Source organism: Mycteria americana, chromosome 1 (genome assembly GCF_035582795.1).
Source record: "Mycteria americana isolate JAX WOST 10 ecotype Jacksonville Zoo and Gardens chromosome 1, USCA_MyAme_1.0, whole genome shotgun sequence".
NCBI lineage: Eukaryota > Metazoa > Chordata > Aves > Ciconiiformes > Ciconiidae > Mycteria > Mycteria americana.
Window position 1 is genome coordinate 25,729,173 of NC_134365.1, and position 17,625 is coordinate 25,746,797.

The window sequence follows — 17,625 nt, forward strand, 5'->3', positions numbered from 1 at the left end:
GAAATTCAGTTGTAAGACAGAGATAATCAGATAATCCAAAGCAAGATTTACACATGCTTTGGAAATTTAACTCAGGTGTGAAATTAGATGAATAATGTTGATTTTTCAGGAGTGTGATGTGAGTAATGTGCATCTTCATTATTGCTACACATATTAGAAGTTGTTAGTGGTTTGGGAAAGAACAGCTCAATGTTATAGGAAGGTTACAGAGCCTGGAGATTTTAACCTCTTCATTATATTTGCTTTTCTTCCTTTTACAATCCAGTCACTTCTCTAAAAGGTTATTCATTTCAAACTAGAAAAAGACAGGGACATAACATGTTAGGTAAAAAGCCTCAGCTGGACATGCTGTTTTACTTCGTTTACTGTCTGAAAATATCTTCCACCAGGAATCTGAATACAGTTTCACTTCTGTCATTTTAATTTCATCTGTTCTAATGTTTGAAAAGTCAGTCATTTGTTTCATGGATAATTTTTTTCTAAACACCGCAGCTATGCAGGCTAGTTCTTGCTGCTGAACTCCTGAAGCAGGCTGCCCAGTGATGCCCTGTAGCAGGGACCACAGAGTCAGCCTCCAGGTTTGCAGTAACGGTTCCTCCCGGCACACTGAACATGGGGTCTTTCTGCCCCATGGGGACATGCCCTAGTGACACTGCTCATAAGTCATGTCCACATTTCTGTGCGTAGCTGTCTGTCATGCATGCACAGGTTGTTGGTTTTCCACTTTGTTACGAAGTAGGTAGAACAGCTGCTAGTCAGGTAACATTATGAAATCCAGGTAAACGCAGTTACAGGAAAGAGGTTCCCTTTTCTCCTGTTAAGCATTACTATTTAAGAAGGTGGCTTGATTCTGGTTTTGTCTGAGAATGTGTTGTACATAATCCTGACTTCCGAGTACCATTATTCCATGAAGTATTGGTACTAATTTGCTGAATTCTAAAGAAAAACTGCCTACAGCTCCATTAGCTACTAAAAATACACTTAAACCCAGTCACAGATCTATATAAAAAAGTGTAATTTCAGATTGTGCTGGTGGTTTTCTATATAGTAACTGATAGCAGCCACTGATAATAAGGAAAAGGCTTTAAGAGATTGCGAATGTAAACAAACAAGGCAAGTTCTGTGTTTCTTTGTTTTGTTGAGACTTCCCCCCCCCCCCCAACAAAGTTTTCTGGAGTTTTTCTATTTCTTTCTTTGGTGGAGAGACTTTAAAATGTCTCATTTTCAACAAAAAGATGAAGTGTAAGACTGATTTTGACATGAATATCTTTTAATAAATTGTTCCTTTAAAATAAGAGAATGCATTTGAAATATGTTTGAAAAAAAATAAAATCAACAGCATTAGCATCTCTGTCTTATTATAGGGATAAGGTTAAAAATGGACAAAGACACATAGTCCAGCTCTTCCACAAGCTGATCTTCAAAACCACAGAGTGGCTGAAGAAATCTGAAAAAGCTGGGCATTCTATGCATTTCCAGAATCAGTTACTGCTAGCTTCCTTTTTGATGGCTGAGTTTGTCTGTACAGTGTGGTTATACAGAGTTGTTGACATGAAAATGTGAGTGATGTGGGTGCCTGTCAGGTTATTTCATTCAACAAAGTTGAATAATTTGAAAAATGTTTTTAGTTCAGTGCCAGGTATCTATAGGTTCAGTTTACAATAAAAGAAGAGGAGGGAGCTCTCATTAAATACAGTGATAATTGCAAAGGATTTAGAGGCGTGTGACTAACCAACAGCTCCCTCCGTGCTTGTGCATGAGGGCAAATGTGGTTCTTGGCAATATAAACAGGGAAATACCAAGCAGTAACAGTGGTGATATTGCTGCCGGGCCTAGAGCAGATGCATGGCATAGGGGCTGAGCCCTGTGTCAGGGCCCTGAGGGGACCACCAGCCCTGACTGTCCCTGCCCAGCCCCTCCAGGGCCTCCCCAGCCTGCCCACAGCTCAGGACCCCATTGCAGCCTCCCAGGGCCATCATCCCCTGCCCCAGCGATGCCACGTCAGGGCTGGTCTCCAGCTCCCCACAGCCTTGCCCTGCCAGCAATGGGCCCCGCCGAGCCAGGCCCACCCGCAGGCCCACATCCCGGCCCAGCCTTGGCCTGTGCCCAGGGAGGTGCCTGGGGCTGGGGCTGCCCCGGTGCCCCCAGCTGCCCTGCTCCTGGCTCGGCCCTGGCTGCCAGGCCCTGCCCTGCCACCCCAGGGATAACTCAAACTCTTTAAACCAAACTACAGTAATTTTCTAAAATACGTGCTATAAATGAGAGCAAAACTATGGGCTCAGTGCACAAACAGTGACGTGAAATTCTGTCATCTATGTCATGCTGGAGGGCAGGCTGGCTGGTTGTAATAGTCCCTTCTGGCCTAAAAATCTGAATTTCTGAAAGTGATGGGCTAGATTGTTTTTCGTGTTTATTTATATTTAGCTCTCTCTCCTTGGTACAGCCCACTTAAGTGAACATACTAAATTTGATGTAGAAAGCCAGCACTCAGTTTTAGTTGCCTGACAGTGTCTCTCAAATTCCTCTCTCCTATAAAACTGCCTTCCCTTAACTAATGTATTAATTAAACTGGAATACCTGAGTTTAATGTCCCTCGGCTGTAGGCTTCTGCTGTGGTTCTGGAGACATGAGTTCAGCACTTGAGGCCTGATGGCACTTTTGCGGAGAGCGCTGTTACGCTTGTTCCTTTTGCTTGTGTGCTCTGTGGCAGAGGATGTTCAGTCACCATACACTGCATACACATAGCACAGCATAATCCTGTTTCAAAAAAAACCAAATAAAATAATGAAATATTTTTAGAGCATTATGCAGATAATAATCACACCTTCTATCCTTATTTTCCAAAAATATCAATCTTTTACAAAGAGTCAAAAATCTTTTGTCGGTAGCAGTTGAAGTCCCTGGACTTTGAGGTGGTGGTGTGCAGCACCAGTGAATGTATGCATGAGGCTGAAATCAGCTGTCAAAATTTTACTTCAGAAAGGATCATTCCTGACGTTGTAGCCAAAGCAATAAACGTAGGTAACAGCTGAGCAGTCAGCAACTGAGATAAAGATGGTGCATTGTCTATCAGACAAGCTCCTTCCCTGTCCTTAGATCCTTGCATAATTTTACAGATCTAAGAAATGATATTATAGTTCAAAACAAGTCAGTTGGCCAGGTATCCTACAGTCTTTGGAGACGAGAGTTTCGGAGGCCCATGTAAATTCAGTTCCCTTAAGTTTCAAGTGTTCAACAGGTTCACAAGCTCTTTCTTCTGGTCACCTTTTATAGTCTTTCCAGCTCTTCATTTAAGGCTGGGAACATCTCAGTTTTGTTTCAGTGATTGCTTTTCCTCTCCCAGCTGTTGCATTTCTTTCTTTATCTTTCCAGTCACTTTTTCCTCAGCTCTCCTTATCACTTTCTATTCTGTCTAGGGAGTCTTAAACCACGTGATGACAGATTCTCTTCTGATTGCTTTATTATTTTTTTAATAATTGTACTTGATGAGAAGTAACTGATGTTGTTCATGCCAGCTGCAAGCTGCTTGGCCTACGCAGTACTGTATCCAGTGAGCCAAGCAACCTGGAGATGGGTGTGAACATAGGTGCAAAAGATGCAGAAATTCGATTCTAAAATCGAACTGAAGGTTCTGGTACTTACCATCTTTAACTAGAATTGGCCAGATTATGTGTTTGTCTTTCCAGCTGCATGGTTATTGTGGCACTCCTTAGGCAAACAGTACTTTTATACATAAAAGTCCTTTTTTTCCAGCTTCTTGGAATACAGGACTGTTTTTTTTCACACAGTAGACTGAGCAGTTTGGTCAGTACCACTGTACCAAGTATTGTCCCTACCAGAACCTAATTTGCTTCCTTTCAATTTTCATAAAGCAACAACCCAAAATACATTGTATTTCAGAAAACTGCAGAGAGATGTGTTTATGGCTTTTTTTTTCCTTCCTTTTGGCAGGAAGGGGAAAGAATGCAAAGTTTTACACTGTAAATATTTCTGGAAAAAAATGGGGTTTATTTCTTCAGCACAACTGAAAGCTAATTTAAACAGGGGTACATGTGTTACACAATTCTAGAATGGAATTCAGCAATTAAGAAGTCCTTTCTTATTCAGGTTAGCCAATACACATTTGCAATGTGCAGTTACAGAGAAAAGAAATCTGAGCCTCAGGAACTGATGCAACTCGAAGGATACACTGTGGATTATACAGCTCCTCATACAGGTACTTTTCATTATTTTGAAGTACAATATGTTTGTGTAAAACAGCTGATTCAATTTGTTCATTTTGATCTAGCAGCAGGAAACCCCAACGTTCTTGTTTTCAGCATCTGAAGGTTTTGCAATTATTCCACTAGGATTTTCTAGTGTGAAAATTCATGCTTTTAGAATGAAGCTTGTTTTAAGAACAATGAACAATAAACTTACACTCAGGTTGCCTGAAACATTGTAAGACCACATATGATACAAGGAAAAAATTATGAATTCTAGTCAGTCTTTCCCTTTTCTCTCTGTTTTTCATGGTGGAGTCATGTGGCAGTGTACTGTGCACTATATTCATAAAGGATTTAGAAAAGAAGGTGAACGGTGACAGTGCTTGCCATAGACAAATTACTCAGAGTAATCAAAAATAAATTTGAAAATAGCAGAAAAATCTACACAAGTTAGTATTAAAATGGCAGAGGGAAATCAAAGTTATACATGTAGAGAAAAACAATTGTACTCTACCTACGCAGTGGAGGATTATGAATTTAAGAGACTTCTAAGATATTGAAGATTGATCTTTGGAAACGTTGGCTCAATGTTTAGAATAATTGAGAAGGCAAACAATGCTCAAAAGGTGTTTGGAAAGCCAAAACAATGTTGTCATAGAAAAATCCCCGGTGCAGCCATGTTGACTGGTGTGTGCTGTACTGGTTATGCGCTCTCAGAACAAACACTGGAATGGGAAAAAGGTACCAAGGAAGGAGCAGCTACACTGGTAAGAGGTTCAAGAAGAGATAAAGTTGACAGGGACTTCCAGCTAAGAAAATGATGCCTAGAAGGAGGATATGTTAGAGGAATGCAAAATAGCATATGACATGGAGAAGATAAATGAGAAATAAATTGGAATTGAAAACTGTGTTCAGTTTTGGGCCCCCCACTACAAGAGGGATATTGAGGTGCTGGAGCGTGTGCAGAGAAGGGCAACAAAGCTGGTGAAGGGTCTGGAGCAGAAGTCTTATGAGGAGCGGCTGAGGGAGCTGGGACTGTTTAGCCTGGAGAAAAGGAGGCTGAGGGGAGACCTTATCACTCTCTTCAACTACCTGAAAGGAGGTTGTAGAGAGGTGGGGGTCGGTCTCTTCTCCCAGGTAACAAGTGATAGGACAAGAGGAAATGGCCTCAAGTTGCGCCAGGGGAGGTTTAGACTGGATATTAGGAAATTTTTCTTCACTGAGAGGGTTATCAAGCATTGGAACAGGCTGCCCAGGGAAGTGGTTGAGTCACCATCCCTGGAGGTATTTAAAGGACGTTTGGATGAGGTGCTTAGAGACATGGTGTAGTGGTGGTTTTGGCAGTGTTAGGTTTATGGTTGGACTCGATGATCTTAAAGGTCTTTTCCAACCTATATGATTCTGTGATTCTGTGATTCTGTGAATTGGAAATGGAATTATGGAAATATTTTCTCCTGTGACTTCTATATTTATTCTACTTATATGTTACTTCCATGTATTACCATTTGATCCTTATAGCTCTAGATTTTATCATATTTCTAGGTCATAAATACCTAGAAAATGTTTTAACACCCACCCCCGTACGCACACACACAGAGGAAAACCAATAATGTGATAAACGTTGATGGTGATTTAGGAGTAACTTATATTTATTGAGATTACCTTCCTATTTCCTTTTCCAGGTCTTCAGGGTGGTCGAATGTTTTTCAATGCTGTTAAAGAAGGTGATACCGTGATATTTGCCAGTGACGATGAGCAGGATAGAATACTCTGGGTTCAAGCCATGTACAGAGCCACAGGTCAATCGTATAAGCCTGTTCCTGCAAGTCAAGCTCAGAAGGTGAATCCTAAAGGAGTAAATGTCAACACAGGTATATCCCCACTTTGTAAGTTGGCTTTCTTTTTCTTTTGTGGCTTTGGTTTTGGTTTTAGTTGGTAAACTATGTAGCAGCTCCCTCAATGAAGTTTAATTAAGCAGAACTCATTCACTAGGCCAATGTGCCTAGCAGTTTGTTGTTAGCCAGAAGCTCTTTAACTCAGATTATTATTACCAGCGAGGGAAATCCTGACTTGCAGGTCATTATTTTTATTATAATCCATGAAAATATGACAATTAGCTTCATATTCATTACAGTTGACCCACATATTACCATGGAGATGGTGTTTGGTTTACATTGTATTTTTCAGTAGCGAGCCAGTGTACTGTTGAATAGAAAAGCGTCAATCTATTCTCAGAATTTTACAGATTTAGGTCGGCTTTATCATACATCGTATAAATTAGTTATCTAAAAATTGCTATGCAGACAGTACATTGTAAGCTGAAAGGCACTCGATGGGCTGCTGGATTTTTGTACACTTCAGTGTAATATTAAACTACATATAAAACATTTTCAAAAAAAATCAGGTTTAAGTTTTCCTCATCTTTCTTTGAGGAAAATACTGTTTCAGAGAAAATCAAGGTAGATAGCATACATTAACCATATCTTGAAATTTTCATATAATCTCTTTGAAAGTATTCTGTCATGTAGATATCTGCACATAGGAAGCATATATGATTTTTTTGGTTGCTCTGGAGGCTGAGTGCAATCCAAGGATTTTTGTAATAGCCATCAGATTTTTACAACATCATATGGCTGTATACAGTAATCCTTCTTCATTATCGTATATCTGTATATGTAGAGTGATAGAAGGGAGATAGATGTTTTAAACTCAACTTGGTTTAATGTCTGAAGTCTATAGCAGGTTGACCCAAAACCATTCTCTGTCAGTCCTGCTATCACTCGATCTCACGGCCTTCCATTCATCCTGTAATCTTTTATCATTTTGCTATGAGAAGACAGTAAAATGTGCTCATTAAACTCAGTAATAATTATCTAAAATCCTGACTGGGCTGTCAAGAACATTGAAAAAAACATAGTTTAATCTCATGAAAGCACAGACATCTATTGAATTTTTAATCTGAAACAATTTGGAAGGGTGAAGTAGCCATTCACCACAGGGGGTGTTAAGGTGAAGTATTTTGTAGGAGGTAAGTAACACTGCAAAAGCAAAGGTGGGGCAACAGCCAAGGACTGCTTCTGCTCACCTCCTCCCAGTTACCTGGATCTGGGATGGGTACTGGGAGTTCTCTGTGTTCCCCTCCTGATGTTTCTACTTCATGTACATCAGTTAGAAAGTACAAAAGAAGTGACCATAGTCAATAGTAGCGAAGGAATTGCTCTTCTTGGACACAGGGTTTACGTGGAAGTGAAAGCAACTAGAAAACGCTGACCACAGGACAGGGAAAGTTATAGAAAGAAAAAGGTACAAAGAACAATTGCAAGTTTGGATATACTGAAATTATGTTTTCAGAGATAAAATTACCGATAGTGGTAAACAATTAAAAAACAAGATTGTCATGTCTTGATATTGTCTTAGACAGTTAGGGTGACTACTGTTCTTAGGTGGAAACCATAGGAAAAATAAGGTTTATTTTAAAGACAGTTTAAGGGAAGTTCAAAAGCCTCAAAATATAATGTATTTTTCTGTCATGCTTATGTATCAACTCGCACAAACTGATATGACCGAACTGTATATAAATCAAAAATCCGTGTTTAAATTATTATTTGCCTTTGGTTTTAACACACTTCAATGTTGGCATTTTGTAATTAATTCATAGAATTCTTTGCAATAGAGTAACTTGTGAAATTTAACTTAATGTGAGGTTTAGTCTTAAAAAGAATCAATGTTTGACTGATTTCTGTAATACCTCCAGTTCTGCCTACATGAGGAAAATTCTATTATTCTGTCTTTTGTACTTGAGGTAGAAATGGACAGAATCAAATTAATCAGTTTTTAAGAAACTGCAAGAACTATGGTTTACAGATATAACCTTAAATAATTTTCTAAGATTCCTGCTTCATTTATATATACTGTGCTAATTTGGGGGGGGCATAATTTTACTCCTAAGAAGAATCTATAGCTGACCTTTTGTCAGATGTAAATATGTTCAGTTTCCTAAGAAGTTCATTTTGTTTCCCCCTAGAAAAATGTTAGCATGAAATTAAGAATATTTTATTTTTAATCAAGATATAACACCGAGTACTTGAGAGCTAGTCTATATATTAAGTTAAATTCATTTCAATTTTTTTCTTCTTTACTATGATACATTTTTAGTGTTAGTAAATACAGTTATGACCAGAGAATTTGTCAACTACTTTATTATGTATCTTATTTTTCAATTAATACATCATGTAAGCATTTCCAGCCAATACAAGATCACATTGTTGTAGTTTTTAAAGTGTATCACACAATGCCCCCTCCACATACAGAAAGCAGAAAACCAACTAGGGCTTTGCAAAACAAATGTCCTTTAATAACATTCAGGCCTTGAAATTCTGTCCCCATCTTCCTCATACTCTAGGAAGATAAGGAATGCAACCCACTCATCCTGATAAAATGTGCAAAAAGAACTTTCAATAGCTTGAAATATTTAAATGTCGTTAAACTGCTGGATGTAGAGAAAAATCAATTTAAGGAGACATGTTTCAACCTTTTTATATATTGTGTTTATAAAATATCTTCTGTAATCCTGAAATTCTCTTGATAGATAAGAAAAGCAACTGAAAGTTGTCATTAAAGAAATTAAAACATCAGATGATGATTACTATGCCATATACCTAGCTGTACTAAGGTTAATTTTTTGCTAGTAATAAATACTAACATTTCCATTTTCCATTGCCTTGTAGACAAAATTCCACCTTCCAAAGTTAATGTTACATTATTAGCTGAAAATGCCAACTTGTCAAAGTGCAAGCATTTCATTAAACACTTAACATTTTTAATCAAGTGATATGTGTAAATGACAATAAATGGTACTTTGTTTTCACAGCCTCTATTGTTTTCTGTATTCTCAAAACTCTTTAAGAGTTTTGTAAGCTGTGGTAGAATTATTCCTGTGATCTATGCCATGAACTCCTTCTGTATAAAAGAAAGTAGTTGAAAGGAAGGAGTAAGAGACTCCTTTTGTATAAAAAAGACCGTATTTTTTGCAGTTATTGGTGCCTTGTTTCACATAAGATAATTCCTTGTACAAAAGAGTGCTTAAAATGACATGAACAAGATCCAACCACCTCAGAGCTGGATCAAAACAAACACATCAGGAACTCCTGAACAGAAACTAGACATGTGATTATAATAAGACACCCAGGGTCTGACTGATCTTTACAGCAATTATCACAAATGCAGAAAATGGAAATGTTGCTCTTGCATGTGCACAGCAGCAGCACTCCAAAAGGCCAACCTACAGATCTCTAACTGATCTGAATGTGCGGTCTCTTCTTGTTGATGCTGTGTGGCACTTCAGGATCATTCATGTAATTTATAAGAAATTTGGTATTCTGTACTACCAATGAGGCAAATACACATTTAAGTGTGGCACTGGAATCAGTGTGCCTGTCCTGTATTGTACCTGTCCAACTTCTAAAATGAATACTAGCCAATTTCTTAATTTCTCAGTAAAAGAGCTTGGTACTGCACTTTCGTAGTATTAGGTGGCTCCAAAATGAAAGTGAAGATGGGCTAATGTCAGCAATGATCAAGAAAGAGACTGCACTTCAGTTCCACTATTCTGAATAAGCATGCTGTGATGCAAAGAACAGAGTATTTAAGGATGCATGATTGTAGAAAAGCCAGAAGTTTCCCAAGGACATGAGTGTTCCGGGGAAAGCGCCAATTAAAAATAGATTCGTCTGAGTCACACAAAGGTGCAGGAGGCGATCCCTTTCTTAACGAGCGATGTATTAGGAGATCTATTCATACAGTTAGAAAGGCTGCTGAAGTGATGACCACTGTTAATAACTTGGTAATAACAAAGGAGTAACAGCAGCACATGAGGGGATTGTCATGTCTTAATGAAGCAACACAAAGCCAAACATCATTCTGGTCCTACACCACCATGAGTTCAGAGATGGTCTCTTTTTGAAAATATCTGCGAATAAAGGAGAGAGACAGATACTGGAAAACCAAGTGACGTTAGGAATCATTTGATCTGAGATGTATAGTTTTCCTCATCTCTCTTTTGGAATGATGTCACTTATCAAAACAGCTCACAAAAGGAAAATAATTTGAGATCTTGCAGAGACCAATTATAACAGTTGTCATAAAAATGCTGTTTAGAGCCCATGTGCAAAACATCAAATCCTGTTTATTAAGTAGCAAGGGAGCAGCAAAGGGAGTCAAATACATAGGCCATACATTGGTATTACAGGACATCAATCCAATGACAGCAAAGTTGAAGACATTTCGAAATGAAACATCCATCTGACCAAAAGAGCATCACCGAGGAAGCTTGTGTGGACATTTAAATCATCCGAGAGGAGCAGTCAGTGTTGTGTAATCAAGAAGAAAGTGCAGGCAACTTGCCAAATTAAGAAATGCTTTGGGATTAGTCATGAAAATACAACATTAACTTGTTTAATCTATTTGGATATACTGATGATAAGCGCTATAAAATTTCTCTCCCTATCATAGTTTAATGGTATGGGAATAAATTACGAATTTTGTATTTCTTTTAAATGTTATTTGTATCACTCCCAATCTTTGAACTGGCTACATCAGAGACTCTGTAGGAAACCCAGAATATGATTAGTATTAAGGTACTAGTGTCATAATACATACACACAGGAAATACCACTGCTTAACCTTATGGTGGCACTGCTCAGTTTTGGAATAATTGATAATGTTCTTGTAAAGCAGTTCTTTTAAAATAGGTCCGAGATGTTTGTATCTGTATGTTCAATTAATTAAATCTTTTAGAAACAAACAGAAATAAAAGATATTTTTTCATTTGCCAGAGTTTTCTCAGCAGGTTTGGCAACTTTATATCCATCATACACTTTGCCACCTGGAAGAGTGGAGTAACTCCGTCCTCCCTCCATGTTCCCCCATTTCTCTTCATGTCCCATTCCTGCTTGCCTCCAACTACCCCCATCTCCCTTTCAGAAAGAAAATGTTAACACTGGCCTCCACCACCTTAGGCAGTCAGTAAGTCACCTTCATGCTCTCTCCCGTGCTACTCAGAAACATGCAAAAACTAACTAATATCCTTTTCAAACCTGTTCTTCGGCACAAAATACTGGCAGTCCATCAGTATGCTATCCCCAGCCCAACGGTCGGGCCATATGGGCCAGTTGCTTTCTCATATTCTGCCACTTTCTCTCCATCTGTTATTTCATTATCTGATATTTAAATGATAAGGTTCGGGGGGCATAGATTGTCTCTTTGGCCTATGTTTCTAAGCTTGTAGCACTTTGGAGTCCTAGTCAATGATCAGGAGTTGAAATGTTCCCGATGTAAGCTGTCACTATCTGTATGGAGTGGTACTTGAAGAAATGTAATGCATGTCTTGCCACTGTCTCTTGCAAAGAGCACATGCACCTTCATCTTCATCCAGCCAGTTCCAGCCTCTTCTGTATCAGAGTCATAGTTCTTACCCTACTACTCCCAGTCTCTAAATCTTTTTAATCCCTACAATACTGGATTTCTTGTCTCTACCTGCTCTTCTTTTCTGCCTGCCTGAGTTAGTTCAAGTTGCTGCCACGATGCTTAAACTCAAGCAGGGATGTCACTGAGAGCCACAAAAGGGAGGAGGTCACTACTTTACAAGTCCAGTTCCTGTAGTTCACAGTAGCACAGAGCAAATGCTACAGAAAACATGTATCTGCTTCTGGGCTGGAACGGGGCAGAGATGATGCCTAGTGGTTTGGTTATCACTAGGAACCACTCCAGCATGTGCCATAAACATGGAATTCATGGTAGTCTTAATTCACTCAACTCTACTGAGTCACTGAGGATGTGACGATTTTTATAGCCTTTGCAGCTGGGCTAAAATTGGAAGTTTCTTGCAAAGATGGCAAAAGGCATATTCAGGATGCTATTCTGCCAAAATGAATATCCTTCTCTAAAAGAAAACCCAAAGACTTCGCTAAAACTCCTGCAATAGCTTTTGTAAGGTTTTACCATGGTTTTAAAATATGTATATTTGTCCTACCTTGATCAAAAAAAATGGATAGTTTTTTGGCTAACAGTTTCCAAAAGATGAAATAAATACACAAGCTGAAACAGGCCGTGTAACGTGGAAATAGCAGCCAAAACAATGAGTTTGAGTTAGAGGCAACTTGAAAGCAGGACAACAAATTCCATTGAGAAGGGAAGAAAATTAATTGTGAAAAAGCAGGAGAAGTATTACTGCTTCAAAGTTCTCCCCAAATATCTTCCCAATATTTCCCAAGATTGAGAAAGTGTAGAGAATAAAATGGAATTGTATTTTTTCCTAACTGTATATCACAATATAGCACTCTTTATGTCTTGCATTTGCATGTAGCTTGAACAGGACATCTAAAGCTGATTTGTATAGGAATTTGAAAAGTACAATCATTCTAACAAGTTTTAAAATTAGGGTGGTAAATAATTTTTAAATCACAGTCATACAACTTTTATGAATTCCTCATAACCTTTGATCAAGTTGTTACATATTTTTAAATCCATTTTGTTTCAAAAAGATTTACCAGTTATCTTGTATGTATATCATACCAGTAAAATAAAATGTAATGCATTACACTAGATCTATTTTTCTATTATTTCCTGCTTGCCTACAGCTGGCAAAGGTAAGTTTTTAACTGTTTTTCTGTTGTTAGAATATATTTGGTAGCAGACCTTCTGTTACTATTTGACAACGTTATTTGTACTGTTTGATTCCCTTAAAAAGACGGTGGTCAGTCATGGATCTTTCTGTAGAATTAGATCTAGGAAGTATGTATATTTTTAAATAATATTTTTGCTTATTTTGCCCAAATTATATAATAGCAGATTTCACAAGCCGCGTTGTATTCAATAGGTCACCTTACACATTGTGATCATCTAGATGACTCTATCAGAATGTTGAATCTGTTTCCTTTGCAACATCCAGTCTCCTGATTTCAAAATACTTAATTACTTGTCAGTACTTACACAGATTTTCTTTTAAAAAAGGAGAATCTTTTCTATTTGTGTAGTTAACCAGAGAAAAAAATCAAGCCAGTTAAATTAAGAAAGATTCAGCTGTGTATAATTTGTACCTGAGACCAATGACAGAAAGAAATATTAATCCTTCTTCTTTTCTGTAATCTGTCTTACTTTAAATAATGACTCAATAAATCAGATATCTGTACAAGAAGGAAAACTCACAAGAAATGTAGAAACCAGTGACACATTGAACAGATTGGGTGTGGAAAACTTTTATCTGTGTGTGGATCATTTTGGAAACTATAGATAACTTCACATTGTAGTTTAGTACTTTCAGTTATGTAGTTGTGTTTGTATCAGTTGTTTATCTTTGAATTCATGTGTTTAAAAATGTTTAAGAGAGAGCATTTCATGTACCTATGTCCAAAATATGAGCTAAGTTTGTCATTAACGATAGGCTAGTCTAATGCTCATGGAAATATTGTTAATCTGTGTAATCACATATGCTACTGATCCTTAAACCATTAATAATATATGCTGCTGTTTCTCTGGGATGATGGTCTCATACCTTACACCATCGATGTATTGTCATACTGTTTATTTGCTACATCCACCTTGGTGAAATCTGTCACATGGATGTGACTCTTGCTTTGACAATGCAAAGCCAAGTGATATGAATTAGTTTCTGCATCTTTCCAGGATGTGATGCTGCGGATCCTTCAGCTTGAATTAAATAATTCTCCCATCCACAAATACAGCTGAAAGTTGGACTTGACATGGATCAATATGATCTGGGGCTAAATTTCTAAATGTGACTGATTATGTTAGCATCATGCCCACAGATCAATATTGAGTTTTATTATGAACCTGACTCTATAATTGGGTTTAATCAATAAACTTTTGTCTCCTTTTCTTTAGAAATTTTAGGTTTGTACTATGCAGGTTTTCAAAATTGCATTTAGGATACACTTAGATCTATACTTTTCTAGTAACGAATATGAAAAGGCCTAGGTCTGAATTTAAAGGAACAAAGAGCTAAGACCCTATTGAAAGGGGAAGTCAATTTTTAAGTTGATAGGACTGTTCACCCCAGTACAGTCTATAGAATCCAAGACAGCTAATGTGCTAATACATAACTAGTCCTTTTGGGCACTGTAAGGCTTTTTCTGTCCATACTTGATAGATAATTCACATTGAGGACTTCGACAAAACATAGCATTAATGAAAGCAATCACTAGAGCTTCTCTTTTGATAAACCCGCGGGGTTTAAAGGCGTTGAAAGATGCAGTCTGTGAAGAACAATAAATTTGGGCCTTTGATTGAAGTGCCATTTGGGATGGTATGTTTTCTCGATGTATTTACACAAAAATGCTGCTCCCTTTTTCACTACTCTTTGCTGGAAGGTTGAAGGAGCTCTTTGCCATTACTACATTAAGGTTTGTCTCATTAAAAGCTGAGCACAAAAAGAAGGCTGGAAATGACCTAGCTCGAGCCAGTGTGTTCATTTCTGCTCCAGTTTGCCATTTGAGAAGTAGGCTTCAAGCCATGGTGAATATTTCTATAAGTGGTACTTTGATCTGCAGTAAAGATGCTCTTTCTTACCTGAAGAAATAAATGCATAAACCTTTTCTTTTTGCAGTGGAGGGAAGGGTATTTATTTGGTTATTTTGCTAAAATTAGAAAGAGCGCCACACAAACCCAGGAAATTACAGAACACGTTTTTTTCGTTCTCATAACATTGTTCTGTAAATTGTAACATTTGAAGAGCTCCACTAGAAAACCATGCTTTAAGAATTATTTTAATGTGCTATGTTGTATTTTCAGGTAGCCTTTCTAAATTGTTTTGTTTAATCTGTCAGTGGGTAGAAACTGTATTTTTTTCACTGTTACGCTCCATAGATTGATACGATAGAAAAATAATTCAATAATATTATTTACAGATTAAAAACCAATATTCTAGAATGTCACCTGCAAGCATCTACTTATGTAACTTGTTTCTTTAAAATATTTTCAAGAAAGTTGATATATTGAGGCTTATATGCCCTGTGTACGCTTGTGTTTGTAAATCTGCACGCAGACTCACATGTGTTGTTCTGCACATTTTTCCTTTGTATGAACAGATACAGACCGTGGTCAGAAACATGGCATGGATGAGTTTATTTCTGCTAATCCCTGCAAATTTGACCATGCTTCCCTCTTTAGACTGCTTCAGAGGCAGACCTTGGATCACAGATTGAATGACTCCTATTCTTGTTTGGTGAGTACTGGCTGGAAGATAGATATAAAGAAGTGAGAAATAGTTGTTACAAAGTAGTCCTTTCTTCCCAGTTCATTCAATAGCTGTGGTTGTACTTGGAATAAAAGGTCCAATCGATTGGTTTCAAATTTGAAAATTATACACTTGCAAGCTGCTGCTGTGCCACTCAATAGAAAGCAGAGAGACCCAAACTGTCTCTGATTTTATCAGCTGAAATTTATCATGTCCTCTATGGAGGTTTGAATAAAAACAGAAGGTTTTGATAATGGTAAGAGCTCCTGTGGTAGGATTTACTGACACCTGTACAGGCATTTTAAGGTACAAATGCCTCATGTCAGATATTTTCAACTATCTTATAATTCTTCATTCCACTGGGGTGTGAAGAAGGAAAAACACCAAAAGAAAGGAAGCAGAACCACAGGCAGTATAGATACATGGGCATATATGTATTACCTGAATTACAAAAAAAAAAGGGAGTATAATTATTAAACAACAACAAGTAAAGTATGATCTCTGTATCAAAATGAATGTTTTTCACATCCAAAGACAGCTGTAAAAGATAAGATACTGGCATAACATGCTTCTGTGTTTGTAGCTGCAGTTTCCCTTTCTTACATAACTCTTTCTATTCTATGCTTTGTGGGGCCAGGAGTTGAGGGTGGGACTGCTTCTGGTTTTGCTTTCAGTAGGGAAAACCAGCAACAATCTTGTGGAAGTCTGTCAGATTATACACACTTGTTAAACAGGTTTGTGTGGGTCAGACCTCATAACTTCCTGAGGCTTTATTTTTCACCTGATATCATGTCTAAAATAGTGATCTCTCACTAAGGACCTAAAATGCCTCATAGCACATAATTTTTTTCACTTTACTATCCCAACAGCAACAAAAAAGGATAACTTTTTTTTGCTTCTTTTTTCCATTGATCTGACTAGTCATGTAATACAAAGATAATGATGGGGTTTTTAGGTTTGTTTGCAAGTGTAAAAAAGAAAAAAAAAATTATTATTTGATGACAGTCGCTTCCTTTTTAAAATACTACCAGATAAGTATGTATAGAAAAAGTTAAAGGACTCATTTTCTGTCTGTGGGTTGCACACTGAATCAAAGAAGAGGCCCGAAGGAACATCTGTACAAAGTAATTGCCACTCAAAGAGAAAATGGTTAGCTTTCTAACAGTGCATTGGGGTCAAAATCTTTTTTTATAATAATAATATAGTAAGACACTTAATATAACCTTGAAATCAGGAACTTTTAGAAGAGGTTAGGTGAAATACACAGTGCTATAGCAACCATAAAGCAGATGCATTTCTTATTATTCTTTTTAAAATTCAGCTTTTAATAAGTAGAATGGGTGATCATTTTTTTGTTAAATTTCATATTTGACTATATTTTTTAATTAAAAAAATTGGAATGTCAAGGTAGCGATAGAACACATGAACATATAAGAGTGATTTTTTTTTCCTGAAGAGCTCATTTTCTATCATTTTTAGAAACAATGCATCCATTTATTTCAATAAATATAGAGTAACACACACACATACAACTTGTAAAAAGAAAAAAAAAATGTGTAAGAATTAATATTAAGCACAGTTCTGTATTAAATTACTATATGACCTAAACTTCTTTAATTTTACATTCTTCTCGGTATTGGGGAGCTTCTTTTTTTGTTGTTGTTTGTTTTTATTTTTTGCAATTATACAATTAAAAATATGCAATTATCTAATACTCTGTAGCATACAGTTGTTATGTGTTTGTGAGACTTATGCATGGTATGGCATTGAACAAGGGCAAGGAAGGCACATATTTATATGAAAATGACCACACTAAAACAGATCTCTTACAGCAACTGAAGTTTAAGTAATGAGTTCTTTAAAAATTTGAAGTCTTGTCACCATTTTCTCCTATGAGAATGTACAGAAATTTTAATAATTGTTTCCTTTTGTACTGCTGGGCATTGACATGCAGCATTTTGTCATGTTTTCCATAAAAATGTAGAGAGGGATCAGCGACAATGACGACGTATTGGCAGAATATCAATCACAATAACCACTGTTTATTATATCTAGGGATAGCATATATATTATTGCAGATATTCTGTTACAATCCCTCTTCTTTCCTCTTCCAATGGAATACCATATTTGCTAGCAAACACTGTGCAAACTACATGAGCCATTGCAACA

At 37.2% G+C, this 17,625-nt stretch overlaps 1 protein-coding gene across 9 annotated transcripts in view; it reads left to right on the top strand.

Moving 5' to 3' along the window:
• Positions 1-17,625, top strand: part of CADPS2 (calcium dependent secretion activator 2) — a 321,285-nt gene that overhangs the window by 199,863 nt on the left and 103,797 nt on the right. For 7 of the 9 annotated variants that reach the window (XM_075491547.1, XM_075491553.1, XM_075491550.1 and 4 more), the window contains 3 exons: positions 4,108-4,216; positions 5,888-6,091; positions 15,308-15,444. In XM_075491547.1, the coding sequence (XP_075347662.1) occupies positions 4,108-4,216; positions 5,888-6,091; positions 15,308-15,444 (450 nt within the window). Of the gene's footprint in view, positions 1-4,107; positions 4,217-5,887; positions 6,092-12,841; positions 12,851-15,307; positions 15,445-17,625 lie in introns of all 9 variants that reach the window. The other 2 variants (XM_075491545.1, XM_075491554.1) reach the window with 2 other exon arrangements.